Here is a 25,011-nt window from a genome sequence, read left to right as displayed (position 1 = left end):
GCAATGAAGACGATTGCTTGTGTGGCGATCGAAACGTTGTGATCTATTATTTTATTTCTACATACGTGACTTTACCGAAAGAACCAAAGAGTAGAGAACGTATACTTTTAAAGCAAGAAAAGCAATCACAAAATGCAAACAGCTCCTATCTGGTAGTTACACACTAAGACTGTGTCCAATGCTGTTCCACCTGAGAGAAGCATTGTTAGACAAGCTTAAACAGACTCAAATGTTACAGTAAAACAATAATGTTAGTATGGCACTCCAGTGACATCACTCCAACATAACTCACATATGGTGTAATACGGTAAAAATCCATCCTCTAATAATCCGTGAATCCTAAAATTCGTGACGTCCTGGCAACTCCCGTTTTTCACGCGGCATTTTTTGTGGGCATATGTTATAAGGAGACTGGGAGGGGGCAGTTGATGGGTCTAATTTGACCAAGCGTTCTTAGGTGTAAGGCAAAAGATACCTAAATACAGCCCTGATTTTATATAATTTGGTTTTCATTCATTGGGTAAACTTAATGAGGTTAAAAGTGACTAGGTCACTCATGCAATGCACTTTTATTAAGGGTTGTAATTTTAAAGAAGAATCACCCCGTCCATTGGACGGGCTGGTTACCAGCATGTATAATTAAAGAAAACGTATGATGCAAACTACTGCAATCCATTACTACAATAAAGTAAGCAATGATTGACGTACCTGACGGATCTGAAATTGTAATGTTGGTCAATGTGTAGAGGGCCCCTGTATAGAAAATTACAATGTTGCTTGTGGAACTGTCAATTGGAAATCTTAAGACGGTGCTCTTGGTTGTATCAACATCACGAACATTTAAAATGTTAACCTGAAATGGCGAAACACAAATTAGTTAAGCATTCATTTGGTTATATTGTACAAACTATGGCGGAGTAGTAGTGCAAGTCACTATTAACTCAACAGTACCTAGTTCAATTTCTGGCCATGGCAAACAGTGACGATTCATAATTGAAATGGTCCTGGATATTCCCCACCCTTTTAGCAGTCTGCAATGACCAGCGTGGTGAAGTATGCTCAAACAACCCCATGGCCCCACTTGGTGTAGGTAGGCCTTCATCCACCAGTGCGTTGGTAAAGTAATGCAAATTAGCATTGCCACTCTCTTATAAAACTGTTACGTAACACAAAATAACTTTTGTATTAATAAACTGAAATGTATATGAGAAAGCTATCATTAGATAATCATGTTGTGAATAGCTTCCCTCAGTCCAAATCATGATTGCCGTACAAATAAAGCAAATTCATTCACTTAATGCTCATATTTGAGAGAATGTGGCATCGCAGAATCATGAGGGGCGACAATGGTGAGGCAATGATTTCGTGCATCAAAATTATGGTAATTATTAACCTATCAACTTGAAATTGACAATACAATTAAAGTACTTGTGTATTTTAATCAGTTAATTTGGTATACGATTCAGTGCGTACTCCCTACTATGATGTATGGCCATTAAAAAAGACATGGGACAAAAAAATAACTGTGCAAAGGAGCCTGGAATGATGCATTATTTGGAAATGCATTGAGTCAGAAATAATAACATGTGCATTAGAGAACACATGCAGGTTAGTAACATTCAAATTATAATGAAAAGTAAATGGGCTTGTATAGGACTAGTCAGTTAGCAGGGGTGATGGCCGATAGTCAAGAATGGTGATCGAATGGCAGCCAAGGAATGTAGCACATCTGAGTTGACATCCAAATAAGCCCCATGGAATTGGTATGTGCGTTTGTACAAGGGGGATTGTTGCGTCATGGGATTGCGAGATTCGGCGTGGGTCGTGCAGGGTTTCATCCAGCAGCGGATTGCCCATTGCTATGAATGATGAAGTGACATTATTTATATTTGAAATTTCAAACTGTAATAAATGTCGTTATTCACCTGCTGTGCCTTGCTTAGTTCGCCGATTACGACCATCAGAGACTGAAATTCCGAACTCGTGGGATGGAAAGCCAAACCCCCAGAGCTAAATGCGATTTCGTCGTAATAGGATAGTGCATTTATGCTTCTTCGTTTGCGCTTGAAGTTTCCCTGATTGTCAAAGAAGCGTCTGGAACTTGGAGTTCTCACGACCACAACGTTAACCTGGAAATGTTGCAAAAATATATAGTTGTTAAAATAAAATAATACACTCTAAGATGTGTAGATGAAGGTATAGAGGCAGCATCAAGATCGCACAAGCATATGGAATATATTCTTGGAATGTAATAGCACTTGTAAAAAACTACGCTTATTGTAATGAAGAATATTTGGTTCCTGTGATTTAGTTTTTGTTTGCACGTAATTTGTATTGTTTTAAATGTTTTGTAATGTGTGCCCAATTTTATACCAGTTGTGCTGTTTGTGTCATCATAAAATTACTTATTGAGATATCTTAGAAACATAGAAAAGTGTTACAGACTATCTAAAAGATACCTCCAGATTACCTGGTCTACATAGAACAGGACTTTCCCACTTGCTGCGCTATATGAGAATGTTTATGGCATGCAAATTCAGGGCATGTACATATTTTTCATATCAGATTTCCTATTTAGATTCAACACCGTTAAAGCCTTCATGATGTCAACATTTGTATGCATATATTTCAAAACAAAAGACTTTTGGAGCACCAAAATTAGCAAATTGTGACTTTTGGACATTTCTAATTATATGCGTGGTCTGGCCTAAAGTTGAGTGAATTTCAGATTTCTAGACCTTCTAAATTCTAGAACATAATTTGAATTTATAGCAATCACTTAGTCACAATCGTATATGCTGTGTATGAAGCAAGTCCAGTGCAGTGAAGGTTCTTACTTTACATTTCTTTTTCTCTGCAATTGCAGCTGCTTGTGGCTGTAGACCCGCATCTTTTGCAGATGCATCCGTGAAGATGAATATCTCTGACTGTGGCGCAATGGCGCTCAGGCATAGCTTAATAAGAACACAACGCCAAGGCATTACACATGCTATACTGCATTACAAATGTGCTCAACCTCTACACAAGTTTTGAGGATGTTTAACAAATTTACATTGTCAAACTTCAGGCACAAATCAAGGCATAGTGGTCTATGTTGACACTCCTTTAAAAACTTGCATGAACTACCCCAGTGTTATACTCATTTTACTATTGATGTCAATTCAGGGGATGAAGCAACCATTCCGATCGTGCGCAAAGCAGTGCACGCCTTCATATTCGAAAATGGCCTACGGAAGTGGTCCTTTCATCAAGTGACATCTGGTCCACACTAGGGGGCAGCACTTTGTCATCCAACCTGAAAATTCTTAAAGCTGGAACTTAGTCGAATTAAGTGCAGAACCAAGACACATTTAATGGGTTTTTTTTATCCGATCATTTTGATTTGGATAAGACCAACAACTGTCTACTGTTGACAATTGAGAGTAATCATAGACTGTTGCCCTGATTGGAACCCAGGATCTCAGTGGTGCCAGCTCGATTCTCTTGCTCAACGTCTGAGCAAACCAACCTCCTTGGAAGAAATCTCATGAAGCCACTACACATTTTGGCAGTTTTGGAAAGTGAACAATGATTGGTTTACATAGCACACAGCCCTGCAGTCACGTGACCCCTGTGTGTGATTTGATTGGAAGTTGCCATCCCAGTTGCACATGAGGGGCAACAGCGATTGGATTTGCTCAGATTTGGGCGTGTACATTTTTTTTGCAATAGAAAATTGTGCAACAACTGTTGTCAGTGACAATTGCCGTGAAATTACAGTGGTCTATAAAAACAACAGAGAACCGTAACCTTGGTGAAAAGGCCCAGAAGTAACACCACAGTAACACCACAATCAATATTTCCCTCTCAACTAAATTCCACAAAATCTAGTTCGTCCCCTCCCTCCATGCCAAAAGTGAAAAATACAGAGTTGCCACTGCCAATCTTAATTGTTCTTGGGGCCCATGGGGAAAGTTAATTGGCATTTAAATGTAAGCAGCATGATTATGCATAGGGAAAGGGTTCATCTGGTTGAAGTTAAAAGTTGTCTGCAGCGCTTGTTAGTTGAAGTGGGGGAAGTGGGTGGCGGAGGAATCTCTTGAATTGTATATTTAACACCCCACTGCAATTTTTCCATAAGCAACCACCTATGTTGAAAAACATATTTGATATTTACTATTAAAGCAGAAAAAAACATCTCTGGCTCATCGTCTCCATAGTGGAGATATAGTCCTGAAAGCCAGCTTTTGAACTGGCTTGCACTTCTGGAGACAAAAACTGGGCCGAAATCTAGAAGTAAACAAACAAATACATTAAAAAGACACAAAATGATTCCTAACAGTGCACAAACAAAATATTCTTATTTTGCTTTAAAAACTGGAGGGACAGATGCCATTAGCATTCAGCTATTGAGGCTGCCCAGGCAAGTCTTGTAGAGGAAACATTGTATGGTGTTGCCAGGATCACAACCCATTGCATTACTCGCTATGCCACATATTTAGTCGGCAGTCGAGCGACAACTCAAATGTTCTGGCACTCATTTCTAAATTTCAGGCAATCTGAATAGCAACTGCCTTAAAATTTCAGGCAGTTTGCATGCAACTTTCAGGCATGAACCAGATATTTTGGTCTGTCCCAGAGCATTCTGAAGCATTCCAATTTATTTTCCTGAGTTGTATGCAGTGTAAGCTAGAGTTTCTATGATTTATAAGGTTGTTTGATAGTTTTATTAGCGAATGCAGTTTTAAATGTTTTGCTCTGCTCCTTGATCTTAATGTGGTGGAATAACTAAGATTACATCCCCACATACTGCTGGCTGGACAGAGGCCACGGAATTTAAGAAACTTGCACCCTTGTTTCAACCTTCCACATCAAGAGAATGAACCAGCCACCCCAGCATTTCCCGTCCTGTGTTCTGCCCATTGCGCAATGGAAGCATCAAAAGTCGAGTTCCCGAACAAAATTGAGGTTCCTTTTTTTAATGGACTGATTTTTAGCTTGTACAATATTATTAGACTGGTGAAGTGCAGTAATGAATGTGACGTGTTACCATCGGCTCGGAGCTGATAAAATATTTTTTTATCCATTTTTCATGCATATTATAGTATTCAAAACAAATCTAGCAGCATTCCAGTTAAAATTTCCTGAAGACCATGAGCTATAAAATGTATTTGTAAATATAATTGAATGCTGATGTGATTTCATGCTCACCCGGGTCATTAAAAGGTACAAGCATAAACAGAGTAGGTAGCTCCCCATTTTTGGCACGCTCGTCAACAATCCTGGCGACTTCCATGCGAACATCATCAATGTAGGGTCCCATGCTGCCAGTGGTGTCAATTACAAACGCGATTGATGTTGTTTGCTCAAATCCAATATACCTAACAACAAGATACAAACAGCAATGAGATACAATTTGTGTATGTTGACTGGTACCAGCGATGTAAAAATCATCTTTAGTGGAGGTGACTCATGAAAGACACTACTGGGCGGTTAGAGGCAGTTGCCCTCCAGCAACAGCAGAGGGTAGAGAAGCGACGCTCACAACAACGAGCGGAACGCCGGGCGGATAAAACACAAGTTGGCTCATTGGGGATCACAGTTGGTACATCTGTCAGTCATCTCAGTCAATACATGGCACCTGGATCTGTCCTGTGACCTGCTAGCAAGCCTTCAACACTTTACGTGGCCTCAAAGTGCAGCTAGCCTGGCGTAAGCGATGTGGAGATGTCACCACCACTTCGTGGCAAACGGCAGTTTTTGTTGTTTGTTGCTTTAGATATAAAAACATGGTGTTGGTCATCCATCCCCTCGTTCCGTTCCAGCCTTCATAGATGCTCGCTAACAGTACTTACCCCAGCACGCTTTAAACGCTATATGGGGGGGAGGTATTTGTCTTTATATACACTTTTAATTCCGTTGTGAAGAACTGCTGCATGTTGCGAGTGGATAGGCAGCATTTATAATTCTGATTCTTATTATCTATTAACGAAATCCTCACTGATTCTTAAAATTATTTTAAAACATAATCCTGCATAGGGGTGTATGACTGATACCATTTATGATAATTTGGCTTAACGTGGAAGGAAACGAGATAACCCAGAGATAATCCACACCTAAGTATGGGGGTGGCGCTCAACATTACCATGTCCTTGGCACCTCGCAAATTGAAAACAATTAAAACACCTGTCAAACCCTGACGGTCACCCATACAAATAGCAACGACAATTAACCCCCATTAGTTTCTGAGATATAATTAAATTAAGTTGGTTTTCGGCATATTAAGGGCATTTTTCCAGCAGCAAAAGTCTTGTCACTTTGGAATATCATAATGACTCAAGGCTCAGGTCAAAGCACAATGCCACCATCTCTACCAGTCACTCCCCTTCGTCCGTGCATCCGTTCGTTCATTAATAGTACAACTTACAGAAATGCATCTGTGTGGAGGTACACACAGATGGGTTTGCTGAAAAGTTTTTCTTACATAATGTCGCTTACGTGGTGAAGCACGTTCGAACAAGCCCCATGACTGTTGTGGTGTGGAGAGGCCTTCATCCTCTAATGAATTGAAAAATTACTTCTAATTATTAAATGTGTAATAAAAGACTTGACCACGATGTCTGGCTCAGTGTCCTTTATTTGGTTCGTACTGTATTCCCCACACGGCTGTCTCTTATTTGTTCAGTCCCCACAGTGCTGGCTCCGATGTCGCTCCAGTCACCATCAGCAGCTCCGCTGCTGTTCCTTGTCGCTCTCGTAGCACCACCACAGCTCCGCCGCTGTTATTCTCACACAGCCCCTCCTGGCTGTTCTTGCTGCAGCTCTTCTCTCTCTCTCTGCTACTCCGCAGCTCTGACAGCCTCGTGCTGTCTCTCTCTCCGTTGCCCCTGCAACTCCTGGCAGCCACACCGCTGCCTCTCACACACAGCCTTACTGGCTTTACTATCTGCAGCTTCACACCACCCAGTAGCTCCCTACTGTTCCCGGGGTTGGCTCCCTATCCGACGGTGCCCCCCTCCTCTTCTTCGCCCACGTGGCCTCCTCCTTTTCCATTCACAACCCGACTGACTTCTCCTTCCGGTTAACCCCCTTAAAGGCCCGAACCTTCCACCCACGTCACATGACTCCGCCCCCCTGTGACGTCACATCCGGAAGGTCGCTTACGCCCGCATTACAAATGTATTATTATATTGTAATTACCTCCCAAAAACAAGGTCATTATCCACTTCACGCCTGAGGTCTCTGAAGAAGTTGATAGTGGCTTTTATTGCTACATCGACAGCCTTTCCATGTAGCTCGTAGTGCGGTGAAAGGTATTCATTGGAACTGTCCTTGTTAATGCCCCCTTGAGCATTGTCCCATCTTGTGGAATCCAAAACCCCTCCATGGCTGCACTTCCCTGCAAGAAATGAGCATATGTTTGTAATGTTCTGCACATGTTACATAAACTTAATTTCAATCATCCAGAATATTTATTCATATTGGAGGAATCTGATGCGCTTTGAAGCTATTTTTCACAGATATTCAGTGGGGGCAGGTCAGAACGTTACAACAACAAAAATCCAAAAACATGATAGGAGTGCAAACTACAGGAAATATAAGCATTACGCTTGGTTCTCATGTAGAGTGAAATGGCGGTCTCAGCCCAATCACAAATGACTGCAAACTTGTATTACATTTGTTATTGCACATAATATAGTCAAATGTTTAGCTCTCAATGGACTGTCATGCAAAGAACATTCCTTATTCCCAGTCACATACCTAGTGGGAAAGTGCTGCACCCCTACTACATGCACCAGAGGTCATATGAAGGGAACTCAGAAGTAGCTCTGTGATGTCTACTTCCAAAGGTATTTTTTTTACATGTGTAGTGTAATAGCGCCGTCTGTTGTCCAGCAACGGCAACTGCGGTGGAAAAGCAGTACACACGCTGGGGAGCATATACGCGGGTGTGTCGCCAGGGCAGAGGAACTGGGGCAAGGGTCATAGAAGATCCCATCTGGAAGCCCCTGGAACCCGCGAGTGCGTTCAAGAAGGGAGGCGTGGCCAGGGCGGAGCCAGGCCGTACCGGGTAGCATAAAAGCAGCTGAGAGCAGGAGCTTGTGGCTGCCGGTTCTGGGAAGTGGACTCATTTCGTTTTTGCTGTCGTCTTTGCCGCCTTCATTGCTGCCGTCTTTGCTAGATATTGCATGGCCGGATAGTTGTTGGCTGTCTCGTTCGGCGCCGTCAGTGTTATATGGTCAAAGTTGTGTTAAGGCTGGGCAGGACATCTAGGGAGAGCGCGAGGGCGAACCTGTGAACCTGAAGGTGTTGAATAAAGAAGGTGTCTCTCGCTCCGCTGACATTACAACTGGTGTCAGAAGTGGGGTACGAAAAACCCACCAATAGTGTCATCGGAGGAGGCGAATGTCGGAACATTCATCCCTCTGGCAGCCCCGGGATCCAGGACCCTGGTTACGAAGCCCATGGGCAGCGGCGGGAGAGCGGCCGTGAATCAGTGGGAGAGCGGCTACGCATCAGCGGGAGAGCGGCTACGCATCAGCGAGAGAGCAGCTGCGGATCGGCGGGAGAGCAGCTACACATCAGCGGAAGAGCGACTGTGGATCAGCGAGAGAGCGGCTACGCATCAGCGAGAGAGTGGCTACGGATCAGCAGGAGAGCGGCTACGCACAAGCAAGAAAGTGGCTGTGGATTGGTGGGAGAGCGGCTGCACATCAGCGGGAGAGTGGCTACGGATCGGCGGGAGAGTGGCTGCGCTTCGGCGGGAGAGTGTCGCGATTCTCCGCGGTCATGCGCTGACCACGTGGCATGGCCAAGGACCGCCGCATCTTGGGGAGCGTGGGACAGCGTGCAAGGCGTGCCGCGGCCAGCAGGGCAGAGAGGAGTCACGGGGGAACCCCGGCTGGAGTTCCCATCAGAGCGGGAGTGGAGGAACCCAGGCCAGAGACCATGCAGATGGTGGGCGCCATTTTGCCCGTGAAGGGCCTGGCGTGGTCGGCAGGTGCCATTTTGAGGAGAGCGCGGGACTGCGTGGGAGAGGCGCCGGAGTCGGCGGCGCTGCAATGGGTCATTTATGGCCTGCCATGAGACGCCCGCACGAGGTTAATCCAGCGGAAGTGAGGGGAGGCCAAGATGCCCTTCGCTTTCCGGGAGACACTGCTGGCACCGGGATGGAAGGCGTACCCTTGATGGGTGAGGTGGTACTCGACTCCCTGGCGGCAGAAAGGCTGAGGACGCTGGCGCGGGAGTTGAGGATCGCCCTGTCCTTCGTCGAAGACGCGGGGATCTCGTCTCTAAAGGTAGCCGAAGAAATTCAGGGCCACGAGGCCCACCAGCATTGGCCCTACGTAGACGCTTGGCCATGGCGGGTGGAGGACATGATGGCTGTGGTGGGTGGCCGGGGGACGCGCAGGAGAAGGTCCTCATGGGTGGATTGGTAACTGGGGCAGCCCCCACCACCCTGGGGTCCCACGGCCGAATGTTTCAGGTGTGGTCAGCCAGGCCACATCGCCATAGAGTGCCATCTTCCCAAGCTCTGCCGGATCCGAGTTTTTGATATTTTCCGAGACTGCCATGTGAGAAATTTTGGGTGCTAAATCCCAGGGGGGGGGGGGGGTCTATGGGGGAATCCAGGAAGGGGCCGCGCCCTTTATGACATTGATTTCATTCCCGTTCCATGGAATCCCAAAGACTCAAGACCCTGCCAAGGCAGGGGTGACTGGTGTCAAGGACCGGCTCACGCGGGCCACATCCGGTAAAGGTGAACTCTCCCTTGCAAGGTTGGATTCGGGGGGGGATTGTGTATTTGATTGGGTTGCACTGTCTGTTCGCCCTGGGGGGGGGGCATCGCAGTTGTGCGATCCCTGACGGGGTTCTTTGCCCACGCCGCGATTGTGTTGTGTGGTGACGGTTCGTGGGAGCTTCGGCGGTTGTGCTGTGCGGTCGCGGGAAGGGTTGCGACCAAGGTGTTTTTTGGGGAGGTTGGTTTATGGTAAAAATTACTTTTTTTAAGTTGTGTTGATGGTGTTCCTCACGGTTGGGGTTTGCTCTGCCTGTCCGCCCACTCTCTGTTGCTTGATATCAGCCGAGACGGCTGGTTTAACAAGGGGGGGGGGGGTGATGTAGTGTAATAGCGCTATCTGTTGTCCAGCAACAGCAACTGCGGTGGACGAGCAGTACACACGCCAGTGGGCATATACAAGGGTGTGTCGGCAGGGCGGAGGAACTGGGGCAAGGGCCATAGAATACCTCATCTGGAAGCCTCTGGAACCCACTAGTGGGTTCGAGAAGAGAGGCATGGCCAGGGCAGAGCCAGGCCATGCCGGGTAGCATAAAAGCAGCTGAGAGCGGGAGCTCGTAGCTGCAGGTTCTGGGAAGTGGACTCATCTCGTCGTCGCTGTCATCTTCGTCGCCTTTGTCGCTGCCATCTTTGCTAGATATTGTGCAGCCAGATAGTTGTTGGCTATCTCGGTCGGCACCGTCGGTGTTACACGGTCAGGGTTGTGTTAAGGCTGGGTTGGACGTCTAGGGAGAGCACGAGGGCGAACCTGTGAACCTGAAGTTGTTGAATAAAGAAGGTGCTCCTGAAAAACCTTGTCTCCCGCTTCGCTGACACTACACATGTATGGTTTCATTGCTCTTCTCTACTGCATGTCACTTTATTAATTGGTGTGTTACATAAAAAAAAAAATACTCATACGGTGAACATACTACTTACATTTTCCATCAGGCTTTTTGATAACTTCACTGTCAATCATTTGAGATGAATAATATCCACTTGTAAGAAGGTGATTCGCATTTATTTCAGGTCGAATATTGCCTGAGCATGTTGATCCGCAGTTTGTACACGTGGGCACATCTGGACCTAAAGTAAACACACATACAAACACCAGCTTCATTTTTCTAAATCACGTGCTAAAGGTGAGCGAAAAGCCCATGCGCACACATACCCTCGAAACAAAAGTGGCAGCAGAAATGAAGTGTCGAGATTGCAAAAACTAAGAAACGAGACCGTAAAAAATAACTAGCCTTTTGTGAAAATGTAGCCAGTGTAGGCTTACCTGTAATGCATGCATAATTGTGTACTCTTAAGGATATGGGAACCTAAGAGACCATTTTGCACAGCTACAGAGAATCAGGTGTGCTTTATTATCTAAGAAAAGGCAATGGTGCTCAGGGATTGGACCCCGAGCCCCCACTTGCAGGGTAGAGTTTGAGGAACACCCCAAATTTAGATTTGGGCTGATTTCTGGACCGGTAAGCTGCATGCTCCATTAGCTCCAATAATTATATAATTTAAATGTATATTATTGGAACGTCAATCGACTGACAAGAACTCGGTAATGTTGATTGACTGTTGATTGAGTTGTTGGTGGTAATGAAGATGTGCATAATTAAATATTTTATATTAAGTTGATTTCAATGTATAAGGTACTTATAATAATTGGGTATGAAGTATTAACACTGCTGCTCAATCCCATTAATAGAGGAATTCAGCTGCCGTGTTGTGACCTGAAGGGTGTCTATGATCACTATTGCAGGTGTAAAGTAGTTCTCAGAGATGTCGTCTTGTCTTCTGTATATTTATTAACAAATAAATATCAACCAATAACTCAACGCGTAACTGCAAGTGACTATGTACACTTGGGTGTTTCACACACACACTATTCTGAGGAAACATAACTTCTTCTTTTTCGATTTAAAGCTTTCGTGACTGCAGGGATTCATCTTCTTGGTTCTTTCGGAAAAGTCACGTAAAAGGGAAATAATAGAATAACAAAAATAAAAAATAATAAAAAAAAAATTCTCACGACGTTTCGACCACAACACAAGCAGCCGTCCTCAGGTGAAGAAACAGAGCTGTCGGAAAGACAGCGTCCCAAGGAACACCGCCAAGCTTGGCAGCGTATATTTAAGCTGGGTCAGGGGGAGGAGAGCGCCTTGACAAAGGAGTTTACATATCAACACCGGAATTAATCCTATTGATGGAAAATGCAGATAAGGGATTAGTCACTCCTTGTGGAATGTGTAGGTGGTGGGGGGGTCTCAAAGTCATATTATGCTAGTGTATTATGTAGGATTAGCAGTGATAAAGGGAGGAAGTAGGATTAGCAGTAATAAAGGGAGGGAAATTTTAATCGTAAGAAGCTACAGCAGCCAAACCACCGCATATCAAACTCGTGCATTGTGTGGGCAACAAAAAAGGAGGAGTCTCTAAAGAACTGCAAATGCCCTACTACCATATAATACACCTATGTGAAAAAAGTAAATATAAACTACATCAATATAATCAATGTGCTCAATATACTCTCCAATAAGCTGAGCTATTAACATTTAGTAACTGGGTATATGCTACACTACATAATGACTACCATATAGTGAACCGATAAAAAACTAAAATATAAAATACATCAATGTAATCAATATACTCAATATACTCTCCAATAAGCTGAGCTACTAACAGTAAGTAATACATTACACTTCCATGTCGCAAAAAAATAATATGCCTCCAGCTAAACTTTTTTCTTACATCACACGGATAAACCTCGTACTATAAACTGCTATAGACAAACCCAACATTGAATTATACACTGCGTTACTATATACTACCTTAGACTATACATTGTAATATTACACTATGTATTATTCTACACACCCTACTGTATACCACACTGCTGTATATTCACTATACAATTACGATACTATATATTACCTCATAAATTATATTAGACATTACACTGTTATACTATTTATTATTATACAATCTGCTATACGCCATCTCATTGACCGTCGCGTGAAAGGTACTAAGAGGAAGCAACGAAATATGTAAATGGGAGAGTGGTAGCAGGAGACTTGCAGCGGAGAAAAGACTCCATTTCGTGAGGAGAAAACGTGAACACAATCAGTTAAGACCCGAAATGGTTTATCACGTCCTTCCAATGATTGCTGAGCCAGAGTCCATCTTCTCGGTTGAAATTGTATTTGTGTTTGTATATGTGGATGGCCTCATGAACGAATCTCTCATGGTAGCCGGATGGCTTGCAGAGAACCTCCGTCTTGGAGAAGTCAATGTCATGTGACCCCACTGAATTATAACAATGGTCTGCCACGGCTGAGGTGTTCGTTCTACCGTGTTTCAAGTCTGCTTTATGTTCACGGATGCGGTCCGAGACATGTCGTTTCGTTTTCCCAATGTAACTGCTACCACAAAGGCAACTTAGTTTGTAGACGCCAGGGTACTGTATGTCTGGAACCACATCTTTTACAGAAGGGACCAGATCACGGATTGTATGTACTGTGTTGAATCGGACCTGGATCTTGTGTTTGTTCAGGATTTTGGAGATCTTTTTTGTGACCCCCGCAATGTAGGGTAAGGTGATGGTTTTGAAAGGATCCTTCTTCATGGTTGGAGTAATGGCTTTGCGGATTGTGTAGTCGGAGTAACCATTAGCCTTGAGAGCTTGGTGTACGTGCTTGAGTTCACTGGCAATGTGTTCCTCGTCGGAGATGCATTGGGCTCTATGGTGTAAAGTCTTGATGAGGGAATTCTTCTGGGATGGATGGTGGTGGGAATCCAGTTTTAGGTAAGCATCCGTATGGGTAGCTTTCCTGTAGACAGAGTGGCTCATTGAACCATCAGGTCTCCTTTTGATTAGGACATCCAAAAAGGGTACAGTAGCTTGCCATCTTTTTCAACTTCCATGGTGAATCTGATGGCTGGGTGTATGGAATTGATGTGGTCGAGGAATTGGTCTAGAGCAAGCCGGCCATGTGGCCAGATGACAAAAGTGTCATCCACGTACCTCTTCCATAAGGTCGGGCATAGAGTGGCAGTCTGGGTGGCGTCAGTCTCAATTTTCTCTATGAAAACGTTGGCTACAACCGGAGATAGGGGGGAGCCCATTGGGGTGCCCTCAGTTTGTTTATAGAAAGTTCCATTCCAGGTGAAGTATGTATTGCTTAAGCAGTGTTTCACCAGGGGGGGTACCTCAGTATTCAGTCCTTGATGAACCAAGTCTTCAATGATTGCGATGGTGTCAGGTACAGGAACTTTGGTGCATAAGGAAACCACATCAAAACTGACAAGCAGGTCGTCTGGGGACAGGGAAATACCCTTGATTGTCGATACCAGGTGGGTACCGCAGAGGTGGTTTTTCCAGTGAAAGGCCGCAGGATTTCAGACAAAAAACAAGCCAGTTTGTAGGTGGGGGAGTTGATAGTAGAGACAATGGGACGAAGGGGTGTATCTTCTTTATGTATTTTTGGTAAGCCATATAATCTTGGTGGGGTGGCTGCAGAAGGTTTCAACGATAACTGTTTGGTTTGATCAATTAATGTGGTTGAATCAGAAATTATTTTGTTGGTTTTGATGACGAGGCTGTTGGTGGGGTCTCTTTTTATTTGTGTATAGCTGCCATCGTTGAGTAGTTCTTGTTGTTATATTCTATTTTGTCCATCATGACAGTGGCATTGCCCTTGTCGGCTGAAATGATAACAATGTCATCCCTCTTTTTTAATTGAGATAATTCAAAACGCTCATCTTTGCTGATGTTGCTAGCTGGCATCTTAGCGTTTTTGAAGGTTGCAGCGATTTCAGATATTGCTACTTCTGTAGCGATGTGACCCAGGCCCTTGAGAGCCACATCTACTTGGGCAATGATATAATTAACTGGTATGTGTCTAGGTGTGACTGCAAAGTTTAGCCCTTTAGCTAAAACGCAGCTCCTTACAATTAAAATGTCCCTCCCTTTATTACTGCTAATCCTACTTCCTCCCTTTATCACTGCCAATCCTACATAATACACTAGCATAATATGACTTTGAGACCCCCCCACCACCTACACATTCCACAAGGAGTGACTAATCCCATATCTGCATTTTCCATCAATAGGCTTAATTCCGGTGTTGATATGTAAACCCCTTTGTCAAGGCGCTCTCCTCCCCCGACCCAGCTTAAATATATGCTGCCAAGCTTAGCGGTGTTCATTGGGACGCTGTCTTTCCGACAGCTCCGTTTCGTCACCTGCGGACGGCTGCTTGTGTTGTGGCCGAAACGTCGTGAGAATTTGTATTTTCTTATGTTTTTATTTTTATTATTTTATTATTTCCCTTCTACGTGACTTCACCGAAAGAACCAAGAAGATAACTTCTTCTCTTGAGACAACTCACGGACGATGGAGACGGTCCGGACCCAGATGATGACGACAGCAGTTCCCCACACCGAGCAGCAGCCCCGGACCTTTGCTCACGCTGCTATGTATCCTTCCCCGGTCCGGCCACACCCTATGCTTTAATCCAATTGGTTCCCGTCCAATGAATCCTCATTAACTCGTCCTCTTCTATTGGCTCCCGTCTCATGAATGCTCATTAACTCGTCCTTCGCCTCCATTGGCTCCTGTCTCATGAATTCTCATTATCTCGTCCTTCCACCATTGGCCTCCGTCTCATTAGTAACCATGGTCCCGGTAAGTCACACTGTCCCGTACTCCGCACATCATCCCCCCCCCCCTTCTCAAAAAAAGTGGCCGTCCTCGGCTAACACAATTTCAGGCACATAAGCATAGACCGAATAAACTACATAACACAACCATAACCCACGAGAATCCCCTAACACCAACACCATAACAACAATGACGTTAAAACCCGAATAAAACCTTATGCACCCCTGCGATCATCCCGTCAAGCCCCGGACACTGTGAACATACGGACGACCAAAACATACAACCAACTACATCACGGCGATTCGTCCGAGAAATGTCCAGTTCTTAACAATGGTCCTCCACCCCGGGCAGATTTGTGGTCGTCAATGGCCAAGAGGGCTAGCACTCAAGCCCGGGGGTTTCTTAAGGTCTTCGGGCACTTCTGACGCCAGGGATCCATGACTCAGGGTGAAACAACACACATCCCTTGGCGCCCAATTACTCCAGCCCATCGGCCCGGCCCATCCGACACCACAGACCCAGACTAACATAACATACGGCTCCAACACAACTTATAGCAACTCAGCGGCAACATTACACTCGCTCTCGCCCACACCAGGGCCGTCCAACTCCGACAACCCCCGCCGGCCATTTATTCGGCCAGTGCCAATTTCGAGGGCCAAATCAATGGCGTCTCGCAACCGATTCAGCCATGCTCTATCTCATACTACCCCTCCTCTAACTCACACACTCCGACAGTCTGACGTCTTACAGCAGGGAAGGTTTGTCCCTTCCTGAGGTCGGACCCCCTCCAAATCCCAAGGGGCAAATTTCCACGGCCAACTTTCCCGCGACACGGCGTCACACTCAAAACAATGCACCCTGAAGAACTTAGAGTTACTACAATCCCCCGGCTTCCCATGCCTTCCAGCATGTCCTCCCACACCCTAAACAACCTAGGGTTACTGCTGCCTGACCCCGAACCACCTAGGGTTACTGCCACAACTCGGCTTCCCATGCTTTTCAGCATGTGTCCTCACTCACCCCGACAAACCTAGGGTTACCGCCATAACTCGGCTTCCCATGCTTTTCAGCATGTGTCATCCCTTACTCTCGTCCCAGTGCTCAGCCTGAACCTGTCGCATTCCGCTAACCTCAGCAATATTCCCTTTGCCTGAACCCCTGCAATTTCCATATCCCCGAATAGGATCTGCAGGAATAGTTCCCTAATCATACAATAACGTTAGCACCCAGAGTGGTACGAGTCCGCGACCCTTTCTGCTTTCTGACAACTCAAGGAGAATCTCCGTCTCCTGCCAGCCAAGTCTCACCATTCGCTTTCAGATGCTCCATGGAGGGTCTCGACATCCGGGCCATCAGATTGGGCCTACTGCTCCAGACGCGCCACGGAGTGTCTCGATTTCTGGCCCATAAGTTCAATCCGTCTGCTACAGCAGGACGGGACCACCATTTTCGGCCACTGTGAGTCCCCCACTCACTGCGCCAGATGTTCACGGACGGTCTCGACCTCCGGCCCATCAGGTCAACCCGTCTGCTACCGCACGACGGGACCCCCTACTCCCCGATCAATGTGAGTACACCACCACTACGCTAGACATGCGAGTGTCTCGCGTCCGGGCTGTCAGGTCAAGCCGTCTGCCAAAGCACGACGGGACCACTACTCCCCGCACAACGTGAGCACATGCAAGATATACCACGAGGCGTCTTGCCCTCCATGCTACCAGGTCAAGCTGTCTGCCACAGCACGACGGGACCACAACAACTCTCATGCCAAGGGAGTCCTCACAATTACTTGAACACCCTATTGCTCGCCTATGGGGGGAATCCCCTAACCTTCCTGCCCCCCCCCCCCCCACAGCATCTGAACACACCGTGGACAAGCAACAATCCTCCTGGTCAGGATCTGCGCCCCCGAGATAGGCCACAGCTAGCACCCCAATTTAAATTCACTGGCACCAATTCTCACACTCCCCCTATTCTGAAATGGCTACTACGCTCCCATTCTCCCAATCACCACTACACACGCGATCATCACAGCGAACCCCAATGATCCCTTAATCTAAAGGGCTTCGTAACAACAACTCCAGAACCACAATCCAAGGCACTCATCACACAGCACAGCACTCAATTCACAATGTCACACTTTACATAGCATATACTTTTCCCGACGAACCTGATGCGTGAGGTGATTTATAGCGGTCGGGTGTCTGGTGTATCGCTTCGCCTGGGCTGGGCCATAGCTGTCGACGAGGAGGTGGACGCATCCCCGCACGAAGAGTCGAAGCTGGCCGTGGCAGAGCAGGCGATCCAGTGCCCCCGCGATGAAGGCACTGAATTGGACCCGGGATTGCCACTCCTGGAGCCGTCCTGGCGTCACCTGTCACTGCTGCGTCCTCCCCCGATCTGCCGCCATCACTCCCCCCCTAAGACTTCTCTTCGTCTGCCGCCGGCTCCACGACAACCTTTGATGATCGGCCGGCCCCTCCTTCTCCGAGCCTGGCACCTCCGCTCCATGCAGCTCCCCAAGTCCGCCCTCGTAGGACCACCCCCGCTTGCCAGCACCCCTCGGCAGGTTGTACACAGCCGACATTTCCTTGTATGCATCTTGGAGCGTGGACCTCCTCTCCTCCGAGATGGCCCAGAACACCGCGAGGCCATCATCGTCCAGAGCCATAGGCAAAGCAGACAGCGCCTCTTCTTCCATCCAGCCGACAGACCGGTACGCTGCACCAAACCGGCGGGTGAAGGCATTCCAGTCTCTTCTTGCCACCGTAAATTATTTAATTAGTTGCAACCATCATGGTTGCTCGACGCCTCATCGCTCCGCCATCCAAGATGACACCGTCACCGCTGCCCCCCGCGCAGGCTTCAAAATGGCGGCCGTCCGCCGCATCTCCATTTGCGAAATGGCGGCCCCCAACTGAATGGTCTGCCACGCGGGAACCCCGAACACAGGCGGGCATTCCTCCATCCACGCCCGACTTTGCTGCTCGTCCACGGCTGCGTCAGACCCTGAAGTCACCACCTCTTTCTTCAATGTTAAGTCAACGATGGTCAACCAGAGCCGATCCGCCTCCTCCATCAGGGCTTGCCACTCCTCCGACGCAAGTACGGCACCCACTGCACCCTTGAGCTTCGTCACCGGGCTCCTGGCTCCCGGGGCTGCTGGGGGAGCTTCATGGCCATCTCCCTTCTCCGTCTCTGAGGATACTACCATTGAATTATTTCTATTTGCTTTCCTCGGAATTTTACAATAGCCACTTCTGACACCACTGTAAAGTAGTTCTCAGAGACGTCATCTTGTCTTCTGTATATTTATTAACAAAAAATATCAACCGATAACTCAACGCGTAACTGCGAGTGACTATGTACAATTGGGTGTCTCACACACACTATTCTGAGAAAACATAACTTCTTCTCTTAAGAAAACTCGCGGAAATGGAGACGGCCCGGACCCAGATGACAACGACGGCAGTTCCCCACACCGAGCAGCAGCCCCGAACCTTCGCTCACGCTGCTATTTATCCTTCCCCGGTCCAGCTAAACCCTATGCCTCAATCCAATTGGTTCCCGTCCAATGAATCCTCATTAACTCGTCCTCTTCTATTGGCTCCCATCTAATGAATCCTCATTAACTCGTCCTTCCCCGCCATTGGCTCCCGTCTCATGCATGCTCATTAACTCGTCCTTCCACCATTGGCTCTCGTCTCATTAGTAACTATGGTCCCGGTAGGCCTTCCAATTAGTAACCATGGTCCCGGTAAGCCACACTCTCCCGTGCTCTGCACTGTCATTACACAGGTAGAGATGTTATTTTTCCGTTGTATTACATTGTTTGCCTAATAATAAAATGGCGTCGAACCTGGTGGCAAATGATTGAATTAGCATTATTATGAGTGTTAATTACATGTTAATTTTAATCAATCTAACTCGAATCAATAGATATAGCAGAGTTGGAAGGTGATTAGAGTGTTTGGGTGATGAAAATATTTGCATATGAATATAATTAAATAAATAAAACTATATTTTATTATTAAAAGATAAGTACGGATTGTTTCATTTTGCAGTATTTTCAGGGTCTGTAGGAGGTGCTTCAGATGTTTTGGGCAGATGTTTGATGTTAGATATGAAAATGTTTCTTGTTAAATGTTTGTTAAATAATATGTATGTTGAATATCATAATGGGGATGTGGGCTGACTTCTGGACTAAGGAATTCAACTGCGGTGTTGTGACATAGAGGGTATTTCTGCTCACTTTTGCAGATACTCAATTTCCCCTCTGAAGAGGGCTTTTGAAATAAAATGTTGCCGTTTCATAAACCCCTGATGCTCAACTGTTGTAGATTCCCCCACTTCTCCGGAGAACTGAATACAACACAGGGTCTACTCATCGTCTCCGAACTTTATTATTTGTATTTTTGGTGTCCATTTACTCAACCTGTCCCCCTCGCAAGGATTCACGACAGTAGGAGAGGGGACAACGGTAAAGAAACACCCATTCTTGGCCTTGGACTGCAAAATGGAAGGAACAACAATAAGTAAAGGCCGACCATGCAAGAGATGGATCCACGGTGTAAAGGAGGAGGTTTGCTTAAAGGAGGGCTTAGCATATGTAAAGTAGTCACTTGGCAGGAGACGACTTTGACGGGTAGCACACCTTTTTATTAACACCAAACTGTTACACGGGTGGCAACTGCCACATAACCCACGAGGTTCCCCTGAGCTATACCCACACGGGCTCTCACGCCCCGTAGCTTCTTGGAACACACCTGGCTGGGTTATTAGCCTCGACTCTGGGTCCCACAACCTGGTTCCACATGGACACCAGGCCCCGGGTCCCACAGCCTCGCCTCTGAGCCGCACAGGGTCCCGGCCCTTACAAGGACAGCGGGGCTAGGGGTCTCAGGGCCCTATCTCTTCAACTCCGCCTTCGATCTTCAGCTGGTAATAACTATCCGAGTGCTCTCGCGCGTCCCCCTTTATAGTCCTCCATGCGGACGTCGCTGAGAGCACCCACCCAAGTTGACCAATCACCCAGCGCGCTGCCCACGATCATGTTTCCCATATCGTGTCTGCGTGCACAACCACGCACCCAGCGCCGCCCCGTGATCCATCACTGTCAGCGTGCGTCAACACCCCCACACTCGATGTAGCCACGCCCGGCGCGCGCACACCCACGCCCCCACCTTGTCGGCGCGCACCGCCACTACATCACCCCCTACCAGATAGCTCGCAGCCGACCCGGCTGCTAAATTTTTTTTTTTATTTCCCTCCCCAATTAGTGTGTGCCCCGTAACACCAACAACAATCACAACAACACAATAAGAACTCCGCCATCCGTAAGCAGAGCATATCACCGCAACAACAGAACAATATGTACAAGCGGTGAGAGACAACAATAAACGTATATACAAAAATGACTCGTGCAGCATCCCTTCATTTTCCGACCACCCCTTGAACGGGGCAATGTACCGGGCAGAAGGGGAACGTGGCGCCGAGCCGCAATCTCGGGCCCCCCCCTCAGGAAAAGTGGCTAGTCTTAGCACGAGTCCGCCTGGCCGGTCCGTCGTACGGAGCCAGACGCGGTTGACCGTCCGGTGGCGCCGGCAGTCCAGGGAGGCACGGGGCAGGTATTGTAGATCCGTGCGCGCCTCGGGATTCCGGCTCTCGGTGGTCAGCCGCCGTCAGGTCCGCGACACCTGGGAGTAGGTCAGGCGGAGACACGTGAGGATCAGACTACGACACCTCCCACCCCGAGCCGACGGCCCCATCACACGCTCGGTCGTTACGGCACACAGGGAGGTCATGGGTTTCCGCGAAAGGTTTCAGCCGGGAGGGGTGTACGTACCAACGGCGTTTTCCCCATTTAATCTGGATACACTGGGGTCGCGCAATACGCACGATTTCCACAGGTCCCCTCCATGGTCTCAACAACTTAGGGGACGTGGCCAACGGTGCATGTGGACAATGCAGCCAGGCCTTATCGCCTGTTTTCCAATCGTGCGTATACACTTTCCGTTCATACAACCTTTCGTTAGCGACCTGGCGCGACCTTGAATTCAACCTTGCAGCCTCTCGCGCTTCAGCCAGCTTGGCGATATTAAATTTGATGTGGTCGGCCAATTTGGATTTCGCACGTGGCTGGGAAATCCCCAGTTGGACATCCATAGGCGGATCAGCCTCCCGCCCATACATGAGAAAAAATGGGGAAAACCCCGTTGCCGCATGGGGGGCCATACGATAGGCCGCGAGTACCCCGGGTACCTGTAAGTCCCAATCAACCTGATCGTTGCAGACCTGTTGGCACAGCATAGAAGTAATCGTTCTGTTTAGACGTTCAACCATTCCATCAGTCTGCGGGTGTTACGGGGAGGTACGCACTTTTTTTGTACCCAACAGGTCACACACCTCGCGCAACAAAACGCTCGAAAAATTCTTTCCTTGGTCCGTCAGCAAGCGTTCTGGGGCGCCTTTGTCCAAAACATAGCCCTGGACAAAGGCGTCCGCCACCGCCGCAGCCGACTGGTTGGCGAGTGGCCACGCCATAGGCCATCGGGTGAAGTATTCTACGCCGACCAGCAGGTATTTGTTACCCCTAGGTGTAGCGGGAAAGGGCCCCAAAATGTCGAGCGCAACCAATTCGTTCGTGCGCGAAACCTGAATGGATTGTAGCGATGGATTAGCCGCTATCTGTGGCGGTTTCCTTCGAGCGCACCCCACACATCCCTTGAGGATGTTCTCCACGTCGCTCCCCATACCAGGCCAATAATAGTCCCGTTGGAGTAGGGCAAGCGTTTTGTGAAATCCCAAATGCATGAGGCGTTCGTGAGCAGCCAGAACGACCCTACCCCGTAAAGCAGATGGCACAACGAGCGTATGGCGCCGGGACATATTGTCCCACTTCATCAGGAGGCCCTGTCTGACCACCCACGAACTGACCCGCGTCTCCCCCCCCTCGGGAGCCTCCGCCTTCCGCCGCAGCGTGAGTAGGGAGCTGTCGGCCATTTGGAGACGGCCCCACTCGATAAGAGGTAACGCGAGTAACGAGTCCCCGCCCGTGGGAGCGGCGGTCAAAACGACCTCTGGAGCATCAGTGGCGGCGAGCAAAGCTCCCGCGCGAGCGGCGACAGGGGGTTTACACCGCGCCGATCCCAGAAGACACGCGCATTCCGAGCGAGGCGGCAACCGCGACAAGGCATCCGCATTCGAGTGCCGCAATCCCTTTCGGTAAATCGTCGTGAACTGGTAGTCTTGTAGGACCTCCAGCCATCGGGACAATTGGCCGGAGGGTTGCGCCACCCGCATTGCGTATTGGAGAGCCGCGTGGTCCGTATGAACAGTAAAATGACGTCCGTAGAGATACGGTCTGAATTGCTGTATAAAAAAAACGATCGCTAGCAATTCACGACGAGTCACACAGTAGCGTTGTTCCGCAGGTGACAGAACTCTACTACCGTAGGCGACCACCCGTTCGACCCCCCCGACCACCTGTGAGAGCACTCCCCCGATACCCGTGTTACTGGCATCCGTGTCAAGCAGAAACGGTTGCGTGAAATCGGGGTAACACAAGGGGGGAGCTCGCACCAAGGCGTCCCGAAGGGAGCAGAACGCAGCCTCCTCATCTGAGCCCCAGTGAAACCTTACCCCTTTAGCCGTCAAAGCGTGTAGGGGCCTGGCAATGGTGGCAAAATGTTCGACAAAACGGCGGTAGTAGGAGGCGAATCCTATGAAGCTGCGGACTTCAGTGACTGAGGTTGGCATTGGCCATGAGCTGACACAGTGCGTTTTAGCAGGGTCCGTGGATATCCCTGAACGGCCAACAATATGGCCCAAGTACCGGACCGATTCCCGGAGCAGGTGACATTTCGCGGGTTTAAATTTAAATTTAGCGGAACGCATCCTGAGGAACACCCCTCTCAAACGCTGGAGGTGCTCCTCGAAAGTCCGGCTGAAAACGATGATATCATCGAGATAGATCAAACAGGTGTCCCATTGGAGTCCTGACAAAACCAATTCCATGAGCCTCTGGAACGTGGCGGGAGCGGAATGTAAGCCCATGGGCAATCGATTGAATTCAAATAGGCCTCCTGGTGTCCGGAAAGCGGTCTTAGGTTTTGATTCCTCATCGAGGGGCAATTGCCAAAATCCTGAAAGCAGGTCAAGCGTCGAAAAATACTGTGCTCCCGCCAAGGCATCCAGCGACTCATCCATCCTGGGTAGTGGATACGCGTCGGCCATAGAGATTTTATTTAGGCGGCGAAAATCCACACAAAACCGCAAGGAGCCGTCCTGTTTCTTAACAAGGACAATGGGAGCCCCCCACGGACTGGAAGAGGGCGAAATGATGTCGGCAGTCAGCATGTCGTTAACAGCCGATCTCACATGTTCCTTCTCGGCCGGGCTGAGCCGGAAGGGATTTTGCCGAATAGGGGCCGCATCACCGGTCGCTATGTGGTGGCGCAACAAATCCGTGCAGCCAATATCGTACTTATGTCTGCTAAAGATGTCGGCGAATTCGAGTAGCAGGCCCCTCAACGCTCCCAACTGCACACTAGACAAGTCACTAGACCCAGCACACAACGAGTCGAGCCATTCTGTCCCCTCTTCCGATGGAGGGTGTGTATCGAGGCTGGAGTCGGCATGCGCAACGAGCCCTTCGTCGACGGGTAGCGGCGCCGCGTGAGCCAGCACCGTGCCCTGAGTAATTCCAGCCGTCCGCGACCCCGTATTCAAAACCATCACGAACGGATCTCTGTCCGCCCGCACCATGGTCTGAGCTACTGCTAAGTCGAGGCCCCCAACTGCTCTGTTAGATGGCCCTAACAGGACACCCTGGTCCCCCGCGTCGATCCCGAGGGGTTTTCGCAACCGCAGGGGTACCAACATTTGCGATCCCGGGGGCACCCGCACAATCTGAGTTGCCAGCGCCTGAACCGTTGCACAAACCGTGCGTATTTTGGTAGGACTCGTTAAAAATGCAACCCGCCGACCCGACGGAAGTTCAATGCAGGCTTGATCAATGAGAATTTTAATGGGCATTTTAGCCAAAAAGTCCGTGCCCAGTAAACAATGGACTGCCAGAGACGATGACACAAAAATGGGACCCGCCAATTTGATATCACCAATACAAATAGTGGCCCGAATCTGTCCGATTATTCCCAAAGATCCTCCGTTCGCCGCGTAAAACGATACGTCCACCGGGAGAAGGGGTCGGCATTGGACGGGAAGGATGTTATAAATAAGGTCCGAAATGATGGTGGCCGACGCACCCGTGTCCACCAGCACCCTGACCTCGACCCCGTCAATAAACCCCGTTACTACGGACGACCCGGCCGACGCAGCCACTATCCTGTGGGCCAACTCTGACCATTCGACTGCCCCCGGCCCGTGTACGAACCCCCATCGCCGAACCGAATCCCCGGTACCCATACGCGGTCCCCCCACCGCGAAGCGGCGACCCGAGTGTGCCGTGTATGTGGACCGAGCGTGTGGGGTGCCGCGACTTGCCGGGGTTTGCTGGGACGACTTGGGGCCTTGGTCGGCGTCCGGACGTGGTCCCGTGGCGCGCTGACGCGGAGCCCGGCACCCGGAC

General features: G+C 48.4%; 1 protein-coding gene across 1 annotated transcript in view; it reads right to left on the bottom strand.

Moving 5' to 3' along the window:
* Positions 1 to 25,011, bottom strand: part of LOC144948939 (von Willebrand factor A domain-containing protein 7-like) — a 66,331-nt gene that overhangs the window by 24,675 nt on the left and 16,645 nt on the right. The window contains exons 4-10 of the mRNA XM_078878695.1: positions 10,697 to 10,843; positions 7,180 to 7,378; positions 5,191 to 5,360; positions 4,157 to 4,269; positions 2,838 to 2,954; positions 1,926 to 2,129; positions 709 to 853 (exon numbers count right to left, since the gene is read on the bottom strand). Coding sequence (XP_078734821.1) covers positions 709 to 853; positions 1,926 to 2,129; positions 2,838 to 2,954; positions 4,157 to 4,269; positions 5,191 to 5,360; positions 7,180 to 7,378; positions 10,697 to 10,843 — 1,095 coding nt within the window. The remainder of the gene's footprint in view (positions 1 to 708; positions 854 to 1,925; positions 2,130 to 2,837; positions 2,955 to 4,156; positions 4,270 to 5,190; positions 5,361 to 7,179; positions 7,379 to 10,696; positions 10,844 to 25,011) is intronic.

Source organism: Lampetra fluviatilis, chromosome 3 (assembly GCF_964198595.1).
Source record: "Lampetra fluviatilis chromosome 3, kcLamFluv1.1, whole genome shotgun sequence".
In the NCBI taxonomy this organism is placed as follows: Eukaryota; Metazoa; Chordata; class Hyperoartia; order Petromyzontiformes; family Petromyzontidae; genus Lampetra; species Lampetra fluviatilis.
This window is presented reverse-complemented; position numbering and strand designations above follow the sequence as displayed.